A 20,723-nucleotide genomic window follows, 5' to 3' on the forward strand; every position below is an offset into this window, starting at 1 on the left:
TCTGGCTTGGCCAAGTGGAATAGTAGAGAGGGATAGTCACTCACATTCAGTCGCTGTCGACGATGGACGTCTTATGGAGGCGTAATTACACGGCGCTCTTGGCCCTACTTGTACAAGTATTATGGAGGGTCAATGGACAGTCACCGTTACCTTTATTAATGCCAAATGTTCAACCAACAGTCGTAAGTCTTGATTAATTTTGCTTGAATTTGCGTTTTGCAACTGTTTTGTTCCGTTTCTTGAGAACATTATATCGATTGAGGTATTTTTTCGCTCTTAAGTTAGATTCAATATGGGAGGTTTAGACGGCTTTAGTTCTGTCAGTTTGTATGCCATGGACCGGTCGGCCGCCCGCGTGTTTTAATTAAATCAATGTAGATGTACGCGAAGTAAACAGCGGTGTACTAAAGTATTAAGTTATGATGTATTAAACCTCTCGGACACTGAACCATATTCGACCTGTTGTAAGAATGGTTGTTATATTATGGATGACGTGATAATATTGCCGCTAATGTGGACCTAATGGAACTGTTGCGTTTAAGAGTCCGAGAAGATGTGTATTAAAATCATTTGAAAATGTGGGGATCATTCCGTAATCTGCATGGAATTATTACACAAATAACGAGTTATATCTGCAAATTTGGGAATAATTTGGCAATTTGAAATTAATTGGGAAATAATTTGGAAAATGTGGAATTATATAGTTTTCACTAAAGGGGTTAAAAATATTCCTCCCCTTTCCCAGCTTAAACTTCAGTATAGTCATAGTGTTGTCAGGCCTGCTGTGAGTCAGGTTGTTCAATTACTGAATGAAGCTGAACTGTAATCTCTTGACTTACCAACGATCTGGCAACACTGACCCGGGAACGGCAATAAACCCTTAGTAGAAGTCATTGAAAATCATTCTAAAAGTGTCAAATAAATTTGTAAATATGAAATATGTCGTTATCTTTGGAAATCAATCGGGAATCATGACAATCATTGGGAAATCTTTTAGTGTATATTATTGGAAAGACAAACTTTCAAGACACTTTGAAAGCTCTTAACTTAAAATGCTTTTAGATAACGGATTATGTTAGTTGTTAGTATATTTTTGAATGCTAAATTTTAAGTCCTTTTTAAAGAATTTTATGGAAACAAACAGGTTTTACTAGCCTTGGACATGGTTTAAAGTCTAAACAGTTACTAACGTGGCAACGACGTAATGGAATTAAAACCTAGAAAGAAACTCCCGATTTCTTTAAAAAAATATTGACAATCATGATTGTAAATGCTTTTTCGGGCATGCGTAAATCGCCGTAATTTTAAACCACTACGAACAATGTTGGGCGTTATTACCAAAACCTTTAAAATTTTAAAAGAAAATATGAATTTACTAGCTGTTACCCGCGGCGTCGCTCGCGTGTAATAAGAACTTCCATCAAAATAATGCAAAGAATGGGTAGATTTTACTGATGACTAATATTTTTGTAGCACCCTTGAAGCGAAGGCACTCGGCGTTGCCCGTCAGCCCGTCGGAACATTTTTTATTACTTTTCACGCGGGCATTATTCCATAAAGAAGGGATTTTAGTTTTTGGCCGCCATTTTAAAAGATGGCAGCAAATCGAACCCAAAAGACCATTCAGCCCGTCAATATGTTAAAGGAAGCCCGTGTACTAAATATCTGTGAAATCGGTTGAAACGCGCGAACTTAGTTGCATAGAGAAGAGTTTTTACATTTCTGGGTGCCATTTTTTAAGATGGCGGCGTATTGGAAAAATCTTTCTTAGTACGCGCCTACTACTTATGAGTAACGTTCCTGCAAATTTTGAGCCTTCTAGGGCAAGCGGTTTGGGCTGGGCGTTGATTATCAGTCAGTCTGTCAGTCAGTCAGTCAGTCAGTCAGGACTTTGATTTATATAGATATAGATTAAACGCCGAGGGGCCATTCACTGATCGAAATTGGTTTACACATTGTACAATACCTTACTGTAGTTCATAAGATATGTTGCATAAGTTTGTCACTGAGAGCTTGTCATGAAGTGACGTAGGTCATAGATTCTTGCAGGGAGCACAAATCCAAAGGAGAGTCAAAGTTAGAAGGGGGAAGGTACTTTATAACGGCCGGGCACCATGGTTCTCACGCGCACCTACCTCGCGCACACGTGATCCTTTGAGAGGGAAATTCAAAAAGGGTATACCCGAAAATACGGTTAGAGAGAAAGAGAGAGGGGGAGAATTAGCACGCACGCGGCACGAGTATCGGAGTATCGCCGAAAAACTTAAGCCTCGGCCGTAATAACGTAAACAAACTTCTCTGATTTTTTTCTCTCTCGCTTGCGCCGATTGCGCATGTGCGCCACGCTCCTAGAGAGCCAGTGGCACTGGTAACGTTTTTGAAAGGGGGGGGGCTGACGGAGAATTTGGTCTCTCCGGCTCTCCTCTATTTTTGTGCTCACTGATTCTTGTAAAGCGACGCCTGGTGAGGCACTGTCAAAGGCTTAGTCCTGACTAAATATTAAGATTGACTGCAAAATTAACACCGAGTGTGGGACTTCAATTCTCGCTTGTCGTTCTCCAACTAGCTCGAGCTGTAATTCTCTACCATTTCGAAGTATAGGTAGTGCCATACTTTTGGAACATATCTTATAAACTTATGTAAGCATAGAGCGTAATATTTAAAAATCTACCTGTGACAGACAGCGCTAAAAATAAAATACCCCTGACTGGCTAAATGATTACACTAAAGCACATAATTGGTGTACAGGTAATTTAATGGTGGTTATCCCTTCTTTTAACGCTAAGGGCTTTTTAAGTCTTATATTACCAGTCCATTGAGTCCAAGTTTATTTAAAATTATATATAAAAATAACCTAAATCGTTTTTCTTTATTTGAAATTATTCATTTAAATAAAATGTCTGGGAAAGAAAATGATTTTAATCTCGATTTTTATAGAATGATTGCGAAGTAATTTATTATTATTCTTACTCAGTATATTTCCGTCTAGTTTTTTTTTACTTATTGTTTTTATTTTCTAAGTCAATTTTATAGATAATTTATAGTTTTCCCCTGTTTCTTTTTCCGAGTGGTTTGGCGAGTTCTACTGCCACACTGTCCTTGTCACGCTTTAAACGTAATATAACAATTTAGACCCAGTTTCAGAACCTTTAATATGCGACTTATTTAGGTTTATTTTATAAATGTTAAAATTAGGTATCAAAAATATTTCAAGGTTTTAAACCTTTTTTTTTTTTTGACAATAGGTGTGAAATAAAAGTAATTTTTATAAATGGTAACTTGTTAAGTAAATTACTAATTAATCATTTGGGAAAAATTAATGACAGTTTTTAAGGTAATGATGATCGGTAATAGTTTGAAATTTACTGGGTTAATTGTATCGTTCAGTATAGAAATGAAGTATTTTATTATTTTCGTGCATTTCAGGATTTTTTGCAATTACTGTTTTCTTCAGAATGTTAACACAGCGACCTTTTAACAAAAATTGTCTAATTACAAAGAAATAGGCCTAAATTTTGAACCATTTCAATTCATTAAAGAAGTAAAAATAGAATCATGGGACATTAGTTCAGTAGTACTTTGGAATTAATGTAAGAATAGGAAAGGAAAAAAAGGAAATTATAACTTGTTTTAATTGGCAAAACAAACTATATAACCACGTTTCGAAATATTTCGAAATGCTTCGACACCCGTCGAACCGTGATCTTTCTTAAATTGTAAATTATAATGTGGTTGTAGAGTCAAGCGTGGCCCCTTAGCCTCGAGCAATTATTTAGGGAAATATACTTTTAGTACCATAAGTGTAGATAGAACTAGCCACGTTCCGCTTCAAATGACAGACCTTTTCCAAAAAAGCATTTCTTGTGTGTTTTTGGGTAATTTTTGCGATCTTTAAACGAACTAGTGTATTCAATATATAGAACACGACGAATTTCCTAGTCCGTTAAGTACATTAAAAATTATTTTATGTTTCCCTTTATAAAGATTTAATCTAAGTAAATTTTTTTGGTCCCATATTAAACCCGGATTAGGTTTACAGGAAATCCGAAAATTCCGATTTGGATAATGTTATATAACATTTTATTTTATTTATTTTTTATTATTATTAATTGAGAACTAGACTGTAACTTAATGATTTCTTTCACGTGATTGTGAATAGAGCAATATCGGTGCTGAGGGAGGGTGACACAATTGACACTTTTCAAAAGTGGCTTTGTTTTCTTAAGACGCAACATCCGGTCTGTGGACAGCAAAAACTTTAAATATAATAATACAAATTTTGTAAGAATTAAAATTCTATAACCAATTAAAAAAATTCTAGTCAATTAAAAATTCTGTTGTTAATTAAAAAAATTCTAGTCAATAAAATTCTGTAGTTAAAAAAAGCCTAGTCAATCAAAAATTCTATAGTTAATCTAAAGAAAATTTGGACAATCACAAATTCTGTAGTTAATTAAAAATCTGATAAGTCGTGGTTTTAAAATATCATCTTTCTAAAACAATCTCTTGGAGAGTGAATCTTTCGTTTTTGATGCCATATTTCTTGTAAATAGGAAGCTAACAGTTCTGACCCTGTAACGTCACACCCTTCTATCACTTATTGGAGTTTCATCCCACCTAACGGTTGGAAACAGTATTCTACACGCAAAAATGCCAACCAGAGAGGGGCTGCGTGACGTCAGACTATCTCTTCCCCCTATATATCAACCAGATGATACCAAGAAGGGATATCTAGTCTACTAGGGAGAAGGTATAAGTTGCCTAAGTGTTCGCGCGCCATTGTCCTAGTCCCCCTTTCAAAATACAAGGAGGCCGCCGGGCTATTTCACCTCTCCTCAGTCGGAAAATATGACTGTAATTTTCATCATTCGCGTCACCGCGCTGACGTGAGTTTTCAAGAACCAATGAGATGCTGGTTGTAATTTAGAGGCGGGGATTAACTCAGGACCTACGTTAGGACTGGAGATAAAGCTAAAAATGTGGCGAATTTATACCTTCTCCCTAGTAAACTAGATATCACTTCTTGATGATACTGATAAGTTCTATAGCCAACAGCAGAAAGGGGTACTAATGGGTTTGGGTTCATTCATTCAATTTGACTTTCATGTTTTGCCCCCCTTAACAAATATTACTCTATTGTCACAACTTTAGCTTACAGTATTTGTGCTATTATAAATCGCATCAAATCTAAACAAGTAATCAGATATTTTCTCGTTGAATACTCGAAATGAAATGAACTGGGTAGGTCTATTTTCTCGTTCAGTTGGAGAAAGTATCCTGTTTTTACTTGTGTAAACAATCAGTAAAAGTGCGTGGGAGGATTCAGTGACGTCACGCTTGTGTCACATCATCATTGATTAAGACAAATAACAAAGGCTACCATACTCTTGTATATCTATCCACCTGGTCTCCTGTGAAGTTTTCTTCCATTATTGTAGCGTATCAGGTTGAAATGCCAGCAAGTTACAAGAGCAAACACACTCTTTTAGATTAGATTTGATGTAGCTTCGTAGGCGCTGACTTTTAAACCTGATTATGACGTTGGGAGGTTCGAGAGCAGAATCGAGTAGTTGCCATGACAACCACGTTTTTCTTCTCTAGGGCCTGTAGTTTCCGCTGTAGTACCAAGGCCCGAGCATAATCTTATCACTGCCATATGTTACGTTTCGGATACTTTTATTAAGTCTTTGACAATTAATTTAGTTTGCGATGATATGTATTAAATTTATGCCGATATAAATTAATATTTGTAAATGGTTGACATGTGGTCGTTCTGCGATCTAATTTATAGGTTCAATATTTTTTGTTTAAGGGTTAGTTTTTTATTTATGGCTCTATAGAGTTAAATTAACTCCATATATTTCTATTCAAAAATTATTGATCGTCATCTTAAATTACCGAGTAAATTACGTGCATATTCTTAATTATTTCGGGAGAAAACAATTTGCCAATATCTCTGTAGTTTAAAGTATAGTAGTAATAGAATTCCCCAGATTTTGATAACCAAGAATACATGAACCGACGATATTATACTGGTTAATTGCCGAGGTAAAATTACGGTATTCTCTAAATCAGTCATTTAGAACATTATTATAATCAATCACACGTTGCCCTCGTAATTATTTATGTAACTAATTTTACAATTGTTAAAATTGCAAAAACATTTCAAGATTGAAACAGTTAATCAAGTTTTGATCAAGTTAATTGTGTTTTCTTAATCTTATTTATCGACCTAATCAATCAAGGAGGGTTATGGACTTCTGTTTAAACATATTACTTAAAAATAACAAATTTCCCGGAAATTAGAAGAAAAAAAATGTGGTGTAAAAAGTTAATTACATAATCTAACTTCTTGAACTTTTAATAATGTCGTTTAGAAAATGCAAAAATTACAGTGCACCTTTCAATTTAATAAATTCACGGAAAGTATACATATTTTATATTATTTTATTTATGTACTTCTCTAAAGATTTTTGTACCTAGTAAACAATTTTCTTTTAATAGAACCACTATTGTTTCGTAAATAAATCAAATATAGAAAGTTGTTGAACCACAAATTATGATATGACCCACTTTTACACATTAATTTTCACCCCTTGAAACATTTTTGTTTACTGCTTAAAAATATCAATTAATTTATAAATACATTGATTAAATATTCAGTCAATGTCAATTAAAATTTTAAACCCATAACACACCTTTTCAAAAAAAAAAAAAAAAATTGGTTCAAATTTTTCCCATGTACCTATTAATCATGCGCAGTTTGCTACGCCTATCTTTATTTTACAAGGCGACACTCGTGTTAATCCAAACCTATACTTTCTCTAGCTTGTAAACTGCTCTTGAACAGGAGGGTAATTAACACGACTTTCCCTGATTAGATTTTTATCTCCAGGACATCTTTTCCAAAATAGGTCAATTTGACTTTTCTTTTTCAAATGTTTTATACAAAAATTTTGGGGAAGTTTTCTTAATGATGTTAAAATTATATAGCTTAAGGAATTTTTTTAATATAAGCCTAGAAGCTACTTTTAATTCTGTATACTTTCCCCGTACATAACATAAAAGCACAGTAATTTACTACGAGTTCAATATACTGAGCTCTATGTTAGGTCCAAATTCGAGTGAATTAAAAATTTATCGATTCAGAATTTTAATCTGTTGTTTATCGCCTTTGTATATACAAATAAAATATGTATTTTTTAATCATTTATGAATTTAAATTTTAAGATATATTTATCTATACTTCAAAAGCGGCTTGTTCCATTTTGGGGAAATTTTTTTTTATTTATTTCTTTTGACTGATTTTAGAGCGAAGAAGGGTTACATATACAGGGTGTTATTCCAAAAAGGGTGGTAGGACCTAATTTCAGAAAGTTCTATGGGGTTGTTGAGTAGTAAATGTTCTGTGACATTTTTCCGTTCAAGCGACCGTTTACCAGTTACGATTAGAGTGTTTTACGGATAAACCCTTAAATTTAACTAAGAAATCCAAAGACGATGATAATTTAATTAAGGGGTCATGCGTAAAACATTCTAATCTAAACTTAAATGTTTAGGGTGGCTTTTGGGCAAAATGTCATAGAACAATTTAGATTGAAATTGATTTCCCATAAAACCACGAAAGTTGGGCTGTTCCACACCATTTTGAACCACCCTGTATATTTTTGTATAAAATATTATTATCTAGACCGCTTAAAAAACTAACCGAAAATTGTCTACGAAAACGTCTAAAGCTCAAAGGGGTATATGGTTCAAGCAGGGATAGATTTAATTTTAAAAGTAGGAATGGAGAACGGTTAGTATTTACTTTGAAGTAAACTGAACAGTCAGACTCATAGCCCAGTATAAAGCTCCTCCCTCCAACACGTAACGAAAAGTTTAAACTATCTTATTGGCTCACTTAAACTACGTTTTGATGACGTTTCTGACGGGGACGGCGAAAAATAGGTAACTCCATTTTACCTCTGTCGCTATGACCCGCCTCTTCTTTCATACCCCTCCATCCCGTGGAAGGGGGTCCGGGACTTTGACGCGCGCCAAGATTACTCTGTTCTCCATTCCTGCTTCTAAAGTTAAATCTGTCCCTGGCTCAAGTATTGTACTATTGTACGAGAAAAGACATGTGTTCATATTAACATTAATAAGTGCAAGTTGAGAAATTTAAAATTCAAGTTTGAGGTCAATTTCAATAACTATAATTTATTTTTTTATTATTATTTTATTTATTTATTTATTTTTCGAGCTAAAATTTAAAGAAGTTTCATTTAGAACCCTAGACGTTTTCGTGCACGTTTTTATGTCAATTTCTTAATCACTGCATTAACTAAATATATTTTGCAGTTTCTGTTTTATCGCCTTTGTGGGTCGTTTACCCTTCTAAAATATTAATATTTACTCTGCTTTTACAGAAAGAGACGTATTTATGTACTGGATTCAAAATGCCCGTTCACGAGCATTTCTATATCGGTAAATAAAGTTTATTATATTAGTATAGTTTGTTATTGATACGGAAGAAGACTCGCAAATATATGGTGACGTTATATCGTACGTCAGACAGGATACTTTCTCATTATCTAAAGTGAATATCATAGACTTTGGGTGAAATATTTGAACTAGAATTAAAGGAAACTTTTCACAAAATATTACGTATTTTATCTGATATTAAGGTAACTTTGTAGAGGTGATCTTGACCCTAGAGGCCTCGAATAAACTTAATTATATAGGGCGTGTGAATTGCTAGGAATATGGTGATGCCAGTGTAACAATATCAGATGAAAACGCTCCCCAATGCGTCTGATAGAAGGATTCTTGAACGTTTCCATGACTTTTACTAAATTAATTTAGGCAAAAATCATTTAGCCTAACAATGACGAATCTTTACACCACAAACTTCGCCAGTTGTTCAAAGCCCAAGAATGAAAGCTTATCTAAGGCCATGCTCTAGAATAGGTATTTTGAATTGGACATCCTCTTCTCTGGGTTAGCATATCAGGAACGCTAATTAAGTATGTCTGAGAAATATTTAAGAGTGCCGGGAACGGAAAGTATTTTAAATTCATAATTTATTATGTGGATGTGGGTGTCAGAAGACTAAGTATAGGAGTGTGAAATTTTAATTCTAAAGCACAGATGATTAATTGAAGAGTAGAGAGCATGGAGGATTAATTGAAGAGTAGAGAGCATGGAGGATTAATTGAAGAGTAGAAAGTATGGAGGATTAATTGAAGAGTAGAAAGTATGGAGGATTAATTGAAGAGCAGAAAGCAAGGAGAATTAAATAATTATAAATAGGAATGATTGAAGTTAGGGTACATTTACCTTCTGTGTTTACGTCAAATACTATTCTCAGTGCGAGTCGTTCCGTATCAATTAGAGATGAGAATTTAATTTTTAAAACTGTAATTTACCTTGTAAATAAAATAAATTACCGACAAAACGGCAATTTATGGTATTTTTTATTCACGTGGCTATATAGTCTATTAGACCACGTTGAATTATGAGCACTTTATACCTAGTTTAGGTGTTTTAAACAGCGCGAATTAGTGGGAAATTGAGCAAAACCTGGACACCGAAGTAAAAGGGGGCTAATTTTTATTGTTTTTGGGAGTCTAGTACACTTAGTTCTACTCAAAAAGGTTTTGATCCTGATCGCCAAAATTTTAAAACTGTTTTACTGAGTCACATCAATTTCAAACATTGTGAAGTTCATACTGTAACGTTAAGTTTACCATTCCACTATTAGTTGGATTTGAACCTAATGCAACGCAGCAAACTGCCCACCACATTCTAATCTACGGCTGTTCGACACCGGGCTATTGGGAGCGAGACACGCCCAGAATTACTTGGGATTGTGGCGAGATGAGTGGTTCCAAATCCCAATTCCGCCATAAGCCAGTGTGTGGATCAGGGTCTCAAGTCATTTACGCGTGGGCCAAAGACGCTCCAGCTCTCAAACTTCCAGAAGGTTGTTATCAAGTCTTTCTAGACTCGTTTTTTGATTAACTGTAAAATTATATTTAAATTTACCCTTCTTTGTTTTTTTAATCCAATACAGGAGTTGGGTTTAAAGTTGGCAAAGGATCAGGAATCAACTTTCTGGTTCTACAAGTTCACTATGCGCATGTTGAAAAGTTTTTGAGTAAGTGGTTTCAAAATATTTGCTTGGTTTGGTCAAGAAGCGATATCTAGTTTATTAGGGATAAGGTATAAATTCGCCACATTTCCAGCTTTATCTCCAGTCCCAACGTAGGTCCGGAGTTAATCCCCGCCGCCTCTAAATTACAACCAGCATCTCATTGGTTCTTGAAAACTCACGTCAGCGCGACGCGAATGACGAAAATTACGTATTTTCCGACTAAGGAGAGGCGAAATAGCCCGGCCTCCTTTTACGTCCCCCCCCTTGTATTTTGAAAGGGGGACTGGGACTATGGCGCGCAAATACTTAGGCATAGAGATGTGAAATTACTGTAATTTTTAAAAACGGTGGTAATTTACCGATTGAAATTTAGGGGATACAAAAATTACCGTTCAGCCGGTAATTTTTGGTAATTTATATTTCCCCGTACTTACAATCCATTACAACAACGTTTAATTGTGAGCACTATCTTGACTGCTTTACACGTATTTGCGGCTTTTGCTACCAAGACGGCAGCCGTGGCCTTCTAATCTGATCTCCAACTAAAAATTTATTAAAAGACTAATTTCTAGTGCAACTTTATAAGTACTGGCTAGCGAGTAGCGCCTGGTGAGTCGTTTTGGAAGCGCGAATACTTCGGCATCTTACAACTTCTCCCTAATAAACTAGATATCACTTCTTGGTTTGGTTGATTAAAGAAATTTATTCAAATCCAAATCAGATCTGGAACTTAGGGTAGTTGATCTAGTTTTGATTTTATATATTATATTATATTAAATATATTAGTATATGTTTTAATGTTTGAGGAATTGAGTGTCTGATCTGGTATTATAGAGCAAGTATTTTTGGGCTCGTATGATAGCCTGTAGGGCTGTTACAATGGAACAATTGTCTCCCAGTCTTGTTCTTGAAGTGTCATTTAAAGTCGCGGAGCGCGCGAGTTATTAACTTGTCTATCTACGCGATGTAAAATGTAGGTGTAGTCTTTGTTTTGCTATGAGGGAACAGCCCTTTAAATGCCACGTGATACCGGTGTATTGCTAAGCCTTACAAAGAGTGATTGACGGCAAATCATTTAGTATATCTGTGGTACTTAAATGCCATGGTAGAATTTAATAAATTCAGGATTGTATTTTTAAGGGCGATTGGGTGTGGTTGGTAGTGTTATAAAGTGGATGAAATTTAATATTCAATTCAAGATATTTTATCCTTGTTCGTGTTTGCTTTAAATTTAATATTTCTCCGGAAATATTTTTATTCGTATATACATAATGAAAATACACGTGTATTGGAGTAAAGGAAACGCGACTTTCTCGTTCCGTTACGTTTCATTCGTTTTGGGGATCGTTCATAAAGTTAATTCGATAATTGTTCATAATTTTTTATAGACGGCGCAACCGATGATTCTGGAATAGTATTGCAAACTTTGCCTGGAGATTCAAAAAAGTATTTATTTATTTATTTTTTCTTCAATGAAAGTTGGGTTTAAATATCGCTGATTGTTTTTCGTTTACTTTTAAAGTGTAACGAAAGGCGCTGGTGTCATGTTACTAGGAACAGGCGGCGTGATACGACCCAGGTCAACAGGTAATGTGATTTTAAGATTTTCGGGGATGCTATAGTAGTTGAAATGACTGAACATGTCAGGGAATTTTAAAATACGTGTGAAATGTCGGGGGATTTATAAATATGTGTGAAATTTCGGGGGATTTATAGATATGTGTGAAATTTCTGGGGATTTAAAAATATGTGTGAAATTTCTGGGGATTTATAAATATGTGTGAAATTTCGGGGGATTTATAGATATGTGTGAAATTTCTGGGGATTTAAAAATATGTGTGAAATTTCGGGGGATTTAAAAATATGTGTGAAATTTTGGGGGATTTATAAATATGTGTGAAATTTTGGGGGATTTATAAATATGTGTGAAATGTCGGGGGATTTATAAATATGTGTGAAATTTCGGGGGATTTATAAATATGTGTGAAATTTCGGGGGATTTATAAATATGTGTGAAATGTCAGGGTGTTTAAAAATATGTGTGAAATGTCAGGGTGTTTAAAAATATGTGTGAAATGTCAGGGTGTTTAAAAATATGTGTGAAATGTCAGGGAGTTTAAAAATATGTCTGAAGTGGCAGGGAGTTTAAAAATATGTGTGAAATGTCAGGGAGTTTAAAAACATGTGTGAAATGGCAGGGAGTTTAAAAATATGTGTGAAATGTCAGGGAACTATACAGAGTGTTTCTAACTGAAAATCGCCCCAAAAATACTCAAAATAATTTTTGACAGATCGTTCAGAAACACCCTGAACTTGAAATTCACGGCAGTCACAACGTTTTGAATTTTCTACAAATAAATGTCGGAAAATGACTTAGAAAATGAAGACGGGTAGAAAAAGTGTTTAATTATTTTTCACGAAGTCTGTATGCAATTTACGAAGCGCAGTGTAGTTAAAATGGTTCTGAAATTCAGGTTTGGGAAGAACAATACAAAAATAATAGATAAACAAAGGAACCGTAGGAAACATTTAAGATCCAAATTCATTGCGCAGGTGAAATCATTCTAATTGAAATATAACGTTAATGATAACCAGGGATCCAAGCTAAATGAATATTGTGTTGTTAACCTCAAATACGCCTTCCCGTCGGATTTTGAAGGAACAGAATGCAGCAGCGATATCATATAGTAAAAATTGCAGCTGTGTAAATTGAGATTTAATGCATATCAATCATATGGTTAGAAGAGTCTGCGAATCGTTTTTTTTATGTAAAAGCGAAATGCCAATCACTCAGTCTTACATGGACCTTCACAAAAGTGGAATTTCTAATGCTAAAAAAATTACGTGTAATCGGTATTAGATGTGCAGTTAATCTGAGAGTGATTAGCCCCTCGTAAAATGCTTAGTATTTTACTACCCATGGTATACAGGGAGCGTGTTAGTAATCTCGAGGGGTTAGTCACTCCTTTTAATTGGTGTACACAATGTACCTTTAACTGTACTAACTGGTTACACGAAATGTTTAAAAGCGATACCCTAAACAATGTTAAAATGAATACACATAACCCGCTATACATTAACAATTACCTTCTCATACTTCTTAGTCAACAATTTTTATCTAAGCGTGGCTTATTTTCGTCATTAACACTATATAAGTAACAATTTTCATAACTTTACAACACCATGGTGAAATAGACTGTACCTAGCATTCAAGATGGCCATTTTCCAATAAGGCAGCCAAAGCTCACGCTCTAGAACAAAGGACTAGCTTTTAACATTTTTTTGAATGGGTCAAAAACGACCCATGTACCAATTGTCATTTATGTTCAAGGTCAAACCCTACGGTTCCTGGGCTACCAAGACAAACCTATTGTTTCTCAAATGATATTCAATTGAAATTAATTGTTAATTTAACGTTATGTTGAAGTACCCATTATTTACCTCAAAAAGCAATGGATACTCACTACCATAATTATCCAAATTTTTCTGATTAGCATGCTAACATGAAAACGCAATTTTTTTCTACCCCAATTAGTATACATGGAAACAGCTTGTCCAGTTGAAGAGGAATACACGCTTCATCCATTCGCATTTCGAACTCACACTCACAAATTAGGTAAAAATTAAACTATCAAAAACTAATTAATTTGGGTTATTGCCTTAATAACATTAGCGTTACTATATACTTTTACGGTGTTGAAGGAGTTTTAGTCTCGGGTTACGTCGTAAAACCGGATTACAGTTGGACAAGAATCGGCAAACACGACCCACAAAAACCTCAGGTTCAGCCTTTTTTTTTCATTACTCTATGGAATTTTAATTGTCTTTTTGGCTAATTAAGGAACAAAAACGTCTTTTATTTTTTATTTTAGATGTTTTATTCAGTGGAGAATAAAGGCATAGCTATCAAAAAAGGAGACATTTTAGTAAGACCCATTTAATTCTCTGTTTTGCTTTGAGCGCTGTTGTTAATTATTTTATAACAGATTTATAGTTAATTATTCTTTGCGGCCCATGTTCAAAACACTTGAAAATGAAAAGATTAACATTCTTGAATAATACTTAATTTAATCGTACACCAACTTAAACACTTGCTTAGAGAAATTACTGTTTGCGTAATAGATTATATATAACACTAAGTTCATAAGATATGTTCCGTAAGCTTGTCACTGGTTACGAAGAGCTTGTCCTGAAATGACGTGGCTGAAACGTCATAGAATCTAGTAAAGCGACTCTTGTTGAGGCACTGTCAAAGGCTAAATGGGAAGATGGACTTCAAAACCGAGTGTAGTCAATTCTCGCGTCGTTCTCCTACTAGCTCTAAGAAAGTCTTTAGCATTACAAAGTATAGGAGGTGTCACACTTATGTAACATATCTTATAAACTTATATTAATAATGAGTCTGCCGGACAGTTACTTAATTTCTCCACTTTGCCCCGCAATCGTTTTTAATTAAAACGCAACGCGATCTACTTTAATTTACAATTATCTTAATTATTTAGGCTGCTAGGTGTACAATGCGAAACTACCAAAATCATGTCACCATGATTGGGTGAGTTGAGTTTGAATTCACTCTAAAATTATAGCGTAGAATTAATCTTTTTTTTTTTTTTGATAGTTCGACGGCTGATGACGAAATGTGCAATTTTTACATGATGTACTACGTGGAAGGCGATCACATACCTAATCAGAAATACTGTTTCTCAGCCGGACCACCCATGTACTCTTGGGCTTACGATGAAAAACTGAAAGAGGTTCCCGAATGGGTTGATAGAGATGCCAGTACTTCTGACCAATAGGAATTAAAATAGAGTTTTAAAATGCAGGGCCACGCCACGCATATATTCCCATCTTCCCTCCAAATATGTAAAACTCTTAATTTTATTAATTAGGTAGATTCTAATTTAAAAATAATATCAATCCAGAAATATGGAAATTATTGAATATGGTAATTCAACCTTGAATATTTGTTATGGAATTAATAGTTCATTCTGCAATGGTATTGTTGTGTGTGATTGTGCGCTGATAGAGTGAAATTTTGCGTTACATTTGAGTAAGTGGTTTTATTGTGGAACATAGCTCTGTAGTGAGTGACAACATTAATCCGTTATTGAATGAACTATGAAATTGAAGTCTTCGTGATTGGTTGATTTAGCATGTGACTAAGTTAGAGAATAAGTTAGTATTAGTAACTCGTGTTCAATAAGTCTGCCACGAAACTATGGCGGGATTGACGTATCTGAAACCAGATAGTGAAAAGTTACAAAAACGTGTACAAGATTTAAGATTTCTTGAAAAGAGCACAGATTAAGTCGACATTAAATGTAGTACGAATTGCAAAGTATGTGAACATCAGATTTTAACTTGTACGGGCACATGCATAAGTTTACAAAAACATGCTTTGCTGGGTTGATTGCTTGGCTGAATTGTGTGAAATATTTTAATTGAAGTGTTAAACTCCCAGTGAAAGACCATTAATTTGGGAAGTATTCCACCCCTTTGATGCCACATTTTATGGGAATTAAATTCCGAAATTAAGACCAGTATTTGCTAGGAAATCTCCGAGAGGCTAATCACTCTAACTTCATTTGCACACGGATTAAAGTAAACGCGTGATAATTTTAGCACTGTGAATCTTAGGGCTTTAGTGCAGTCGAATGATTAGCCCCTCAGAAATCTCAAAATTCAAAATTATTTTATTTCAAAAATTGAATGATGTTCAGTATTTCAAATTCCTTATGGTTTGCGCTAATTATTTTACCAATTAAAAGCGCAGTTTATGTTGCATCCGAGTTAGAACTAGAAAATTAAAGATGGTAAACTTATTGAAGTAGATCGTGAGTTACTTCGACTTGGTTTATCAATTTTAACTATCAGAATTACTAAAATTATTAAAATAACTAACTGCATTCAATAAAATAAGAGGTCTAATCGCATTAGACTAAAATTTATCATATAATTCAAACATAAACCTTTGAAGTCAATCAGACTGACTTAATATGAAATACGATTATGAAAAATTATAAAAAAAATATATCCATTTTAAAATGAAAACAGAAATCCCGCGAATTGAAACCGTTGCTTTATTAGATGTGGAAATTTTAAACATATCTAAAAAGATTTAAAAAAAGAAGAGTATTTTAAATATCGTATTGAAACTCCTAAAATCAAAGTGATCTAGTCCGTATTAAAAGTTCGTGTACATAAAAAGTAAATGTATTTTGACTAAATGTGTTAATTAAGGTTTTGAAAATTATATTAAATTTAATAGCTTCAAGATTTTAACAAAAAAAAATGAAAAATCTTCAAATTCAGCTAAAAACTTAACAGCTATAAAAGAATATATACTTATTATGTAGAATTTAATGAAATTGATTCAATTTCAATTTATAGTAATTTATTTTTAACGAAATTTGAGTAATAACAAATATATAGATTATATATATTTTTTCAATCAGTAATTTAAATTATTTCTAATTTTTTAAATCATTGCACGAAAATTTTGGTGATTATGAAAAATTTTAATGCGTCACAAAACAATTTTTTAAATGTTTTTTTCGATTGTGTAAAAATGTAAATTATGTTTTTGATTTTACATCGCAGTGAAAATTAAAATTGTTTTTGATTTGAATATTTTTTTGGTAAATTACGCAATCTTCAAATCAATTGGAACCCAAGTAATTAGTAATTACATAGTAAATTACTGTTCTTTAATCATATTTTTCACGCTAGGGAAACTACATATAATTCAATGCCAGACTAAAGTGTTCAAATTATGTAGGTTGACTAAGCCATTATTATGGTATAGTATTATGTTAGTTTCATCTAATGGTACACAAATAGGCCTACATGTGTTTGAATGGTTTCCAAAACAGCGGTTCTCCAAGACAGCTCTATTATCGACCTACATGTGGAAAAATATATTGTTTGGAAAGGTGAAGGTAATTTGGAAAAGGTCTCTTCTTTCCATATAACTAAGCGTGAAGCAATCGTTTTGACTTAACTACATAAAATGCATCACCAAACAATTCTTTTATTTATCGACTATTTTCGTAAATTATCTTAAACAAAATCCGAGTTTACTCATTTTGGTATCGTCTGAAAAAACATTTACAACAATTCTTTGATTATATCACCCTGAAAGGTCAGTGGGTAAAAGGTTAGGTTCATTTATTTCCCTCTAACGAATAGAAGAGAAAAGATACCGTGTTTACTTTCGCACGTGCTGAGGCTTCAACCTGACATTTAAAGAAATTGGATCTTTGATACTTTGTGCAATTCATCTGAGAATGAGAAAAATGTATGATTAGGGAAAATATTCTTTTCTATTGTGGATTAGGCCTACATTTTTAAATTACGAAGACTAAAACCTTATCGGGGAAAATGGATACAGATTTTAAACCGTGAAAATTCGTAAATAGATTTATAAAGCTCCGTATAATACAGTATTCATGCGGAGAAAATCATCTATATCATTATTTTTATGGTGATCGATTTTTTGATAGAAAACTGTTCCCCGACATAAAATATCGACGTTTCTCCTTACACCGTCCTCTTCCCCACTCTCCTCCGAACATTACATAAATAAAAGGAGGCTCGGTCTTCTTGTAGCAATTATTCCCCACGAAAATCATAAATACTTAATCAAAATTGTTTGGGAAGCCTCTCCAAAACGTTCTCTCCTCTTTCAACCCGCGAGGCTTCAGGCGGACCGTAGTTTTTGCGATAGTAAAATAGACATTGAAAACGAAACCAACTGTTATTTTAGTTACAACTTATCCAAATCATCTATAAACCATTCCATTTATTACTTGCACATAAAAACACACACAGGCGAGATGGCCTCCTCTTAGGTAATGTATTTCCTTTGTGCCAAGATGCAACGCCAGACGAACCCAGAGTTTACTACACGCGGGAGGCTAGCCAACTAGCACTGCCTCTAGCGGTGCATCTTGAAGCAAGGAATATGACCCAGTGTTTAGAATTAGAACAATCGTCTATTAGGCCTACTTCATGAACGTGGTAAGGGATTGAATAGAACTGCCCAAACTTACATCCCTGCCAGTTGTTCCAGGACACGAAAAAGTTATGAAGATTGAGAGTAAAATTCGGTTAATAATTCAAGATGTGATCGGAACTAGTTATGAATGATGTTAAGAGAGGTAGGGCAATAGGTGGTTCTAGCACAGACGGAAACTTTTACATTCGCTAGATCCGTACCAATACTGGTCATTATAGATAGCTTGCAGGCTTGGAGGATTCATACCATTTACACAAGGAGGCCTGACTTTAGACTCACCCACGAGTCTGGCCTCCTTGTATACACTTGAAGTCTGACCTCCCTGTGTGAATGGTATGAGTCCTCCTAGTCTGTAATCTATGTATTCACGGAACTAGAATATCAGATGTAATCTTGCAGGAACTACACAGAAGCGAAACACGACGTCTTTGTTCCTTAACCATTTCTTTGTGTAGTTCTGACGAGGGAGTCAAAATTTGAAAGGCGGCCGTCTGATAATGTTTCATACGTACTCCTATGCACTTTTCTTTTGTCAAGTTTATCGAGTTTTGTCGCTAGCGGCACCATTTCACACTCAGACTCCGAGACCTTCGGGGTTAATTTAGGGAGGGGGGATGTAAACGTCTTCTTGTTGATGCTAAGAGATCTAAAGTGTTTTGTTGTGATATAAAAATTGGGACGAATTACATTAATAATCTAAGTTCTTTATTCAACTGAAAAACTTTCTCTTATACACAACTGTGTTCATTAGAGGCGCGAATCATTCTTGTTTGTTTATGGTTTTTCCAATTCCTGCATTCTCATCTTATTGATTTCTAATCTTATCACGCCATCTATTTTAATCTTAGGAAGTATACAAAATTATCATCTCTTATTTAATATTAACATTGTAATGCAAATTTACTTCAGAACATGGAATTAAACATTTATATATAGAATTAATTAAGGATATGAAAGTATTTGTTTTATCATTATTCAACATCCTTCCCTCAAGTTCAGAGATCCAGTCTTACTGGTTTAATAATCGCGCGACCCGACCTGGTGCGATAAGGCTCTGGTGATTCATCCTGTTGTGGTGACAATTGTTGTGATGTCGGGACGGGTGAATTTTCTTGCTCTCCTTGGTTTTGTTCATCTGGTTCTTGTACTGGACCTTTGGACGGTTGTCCATCAGGTTGCTCTGGAGCGGCATCGTCTCTGTCCTGTCTGATGGGTATCAGATGATATCTGTTGCGACGGATGGTACCCTTTGGGGTGTGGATCATGTAGGAACGTGGTTCGGGTGCGCGTTCGGCTACTGTTCCTTGCGTTCTCATGTCTGTTATCCATACTGTTTCGCCCTTGTTCAACTCACGGAGCGTTTTCACATTATGACGAGTGTCATAATTTTTCTTCTGTGAGGCCTTTCTACGTTCTTCCAAGTCAACGACTTGTTCTCGTGGTAAATGGGACGGATATAAGTGAGTGCTAGCGATCGGTAGTGTGGATCGTATCTTGCGACCCATCAACAGTTCAGCTGGGCTATAACCGTTAGCCAACGGAGTCGAACGGTAAGCCAATAAGGCTTTATACGCGTCTTCAGATTTCTTCAGCTGTTGTTTTACGATCTTCACTGCTGCTTCTGCAAAGCCGTTACTCTGAGGATAACGTGGACTGGATGTTACATGCGTAAATCCGTAATTCTCCGCAAAGCGTCGGAATTCTGACGTCAATGTAGGATTGAATTGAGGACCGTTATCTGATTTGACTGTCTCAGGTATGCCATGGGTGGCGAAGATTGACTTGATGCGGTCAATTACCGCAGCGGTGTTTAATTCACTGAGCGGTCGTATCTCAAAGAAACGCGAATAATAGTCCGTGACCACCAGGAACCATTTCTTTTCTAGATGGAATAAATCCATAGCAACTATTTGCCACGGGCGATCAGGAAATTCTGTAGGTATCATTGGTTCGTGCATATTTTTGGATTCCTTGATACACGCGAGGCAACGTTGAACCTTTTCTTCGATTGCTCGAGATAATCCTGGCCACCATACTGCTGATTTCGCTCTTGCGCGGCACTTGGTAATGCCCTGGTGACCATGGTGTATTTGTTCCAATACGGTGTCTCTTAATAGTTCGGGGATCACGAGCCGAGAACTCTTCATGAGCAGGCCGTCCGTTTCTGACAGCTCATCGCGATAAGCATAATAGCTTTGACATTCCTTGGTTACTTGACTTTTCTGTGGCCACCCGTGTTGAATGTAATGTAGCAGTTGTATGCATACTGGATCATTTCTTTGTTTCTGCCATATTTCGGCCAATCTAAGGTCTGTAGCGGGAAGGGTTGACGTGATGAGTTGTATGTAGGCAGATACTTCTTCATCCAATTCTACCGAATCGTGTTCTCCTGATAGGGGGGCACGCGAAAGTGCGTCGGCGGCATGTAACTCCTTTCCCGGAACATATTTTATAGTATAGACGTAACGCATCATCCGTAACCGTATTCTTTGAAGACGAGGGGACAGATCGTCTATTTGCTTTGTCGTCAAGATCGTCACTAACGGTTTATGATCTGTTTCAAGA

The 20,723-nt window shown here is 35.1% G+C and overlaps 1 protein-coding gene and 1 long non-coding RNA gene across 3 annotated transcripts; one reads left to right on the top strand and one right to left on the bottom strand.

Moving 5' to 3' along the window:
• The first annotated feature begins 45 nt into the window (after positions 1 to 45).
• LOC149713526 (peptidylglycine alpha-hydroxylating monooxygenase-like) lies at positions 46 to 16,769 on the top strand. Its single transcript, XM_089848966.1, has 11 exons — positions 46 to 182; positions 8,412 to 8,469; positions 9,746 to 9,967; positions 10,058 to 10,141; positions 11,527 to 11,584; positions 11,661 to 11,725; positions 13,674 to 13,754; positions 13,841 to 13,920; positions 14,011 to 14,064; positions 14,641 to 14,690; positions 14,757 to 16,769. Exons 1-11 carry the CDS (start codon positions 63 to 65, stop codon positions 14,935 to 14,937), a joined length of 1,053 nt encoding a protein of 350 aa, XP_089705092.1. The 5' UTR covers positions 46 to 62; the 3' UTR covers positions 14,938 to 16,769.
• On the bottom strand, positions 15,475 to 18,729 carry LOC149713527 (uncharacterized). 2 transcript variants are annotated; one of them, XR_016371361.1, is made up of 3 exons: positions 18,193 to 18,729; positions 17,353 to 17,421; positions 15,475 to 17,275 (listed from the first exon to the last, which is right to left on the bottom strand). It is a non-coding gene; the product is annotated as an uncharacterized LOC149713527 (long non-coding RNA). The 2 variants fall into 2 exon arrangements; XR_016371359.1 differs by having other exon boundaries at positions 17,353 to 18,729.
• Positions 18,730 to 20,723: the final 1,994 nt, after the last annotated feature.

Source organism: Phalangium opilio, unplaced genomic scaffold (genome assembly GCF_054372755.1).
Source record: "Phalangium opilio isolate 3A_F unplaced genomic scaffold, DU_Popi_V2 ptg000009l_1, whole genome shotgun sequence".
Lineage (NCBI taxonomy): Eukaryota > Metazoa > Arthropoda > Arachnida > Opiliones > Phalangiidae > Phalangium > Phalangium opilio.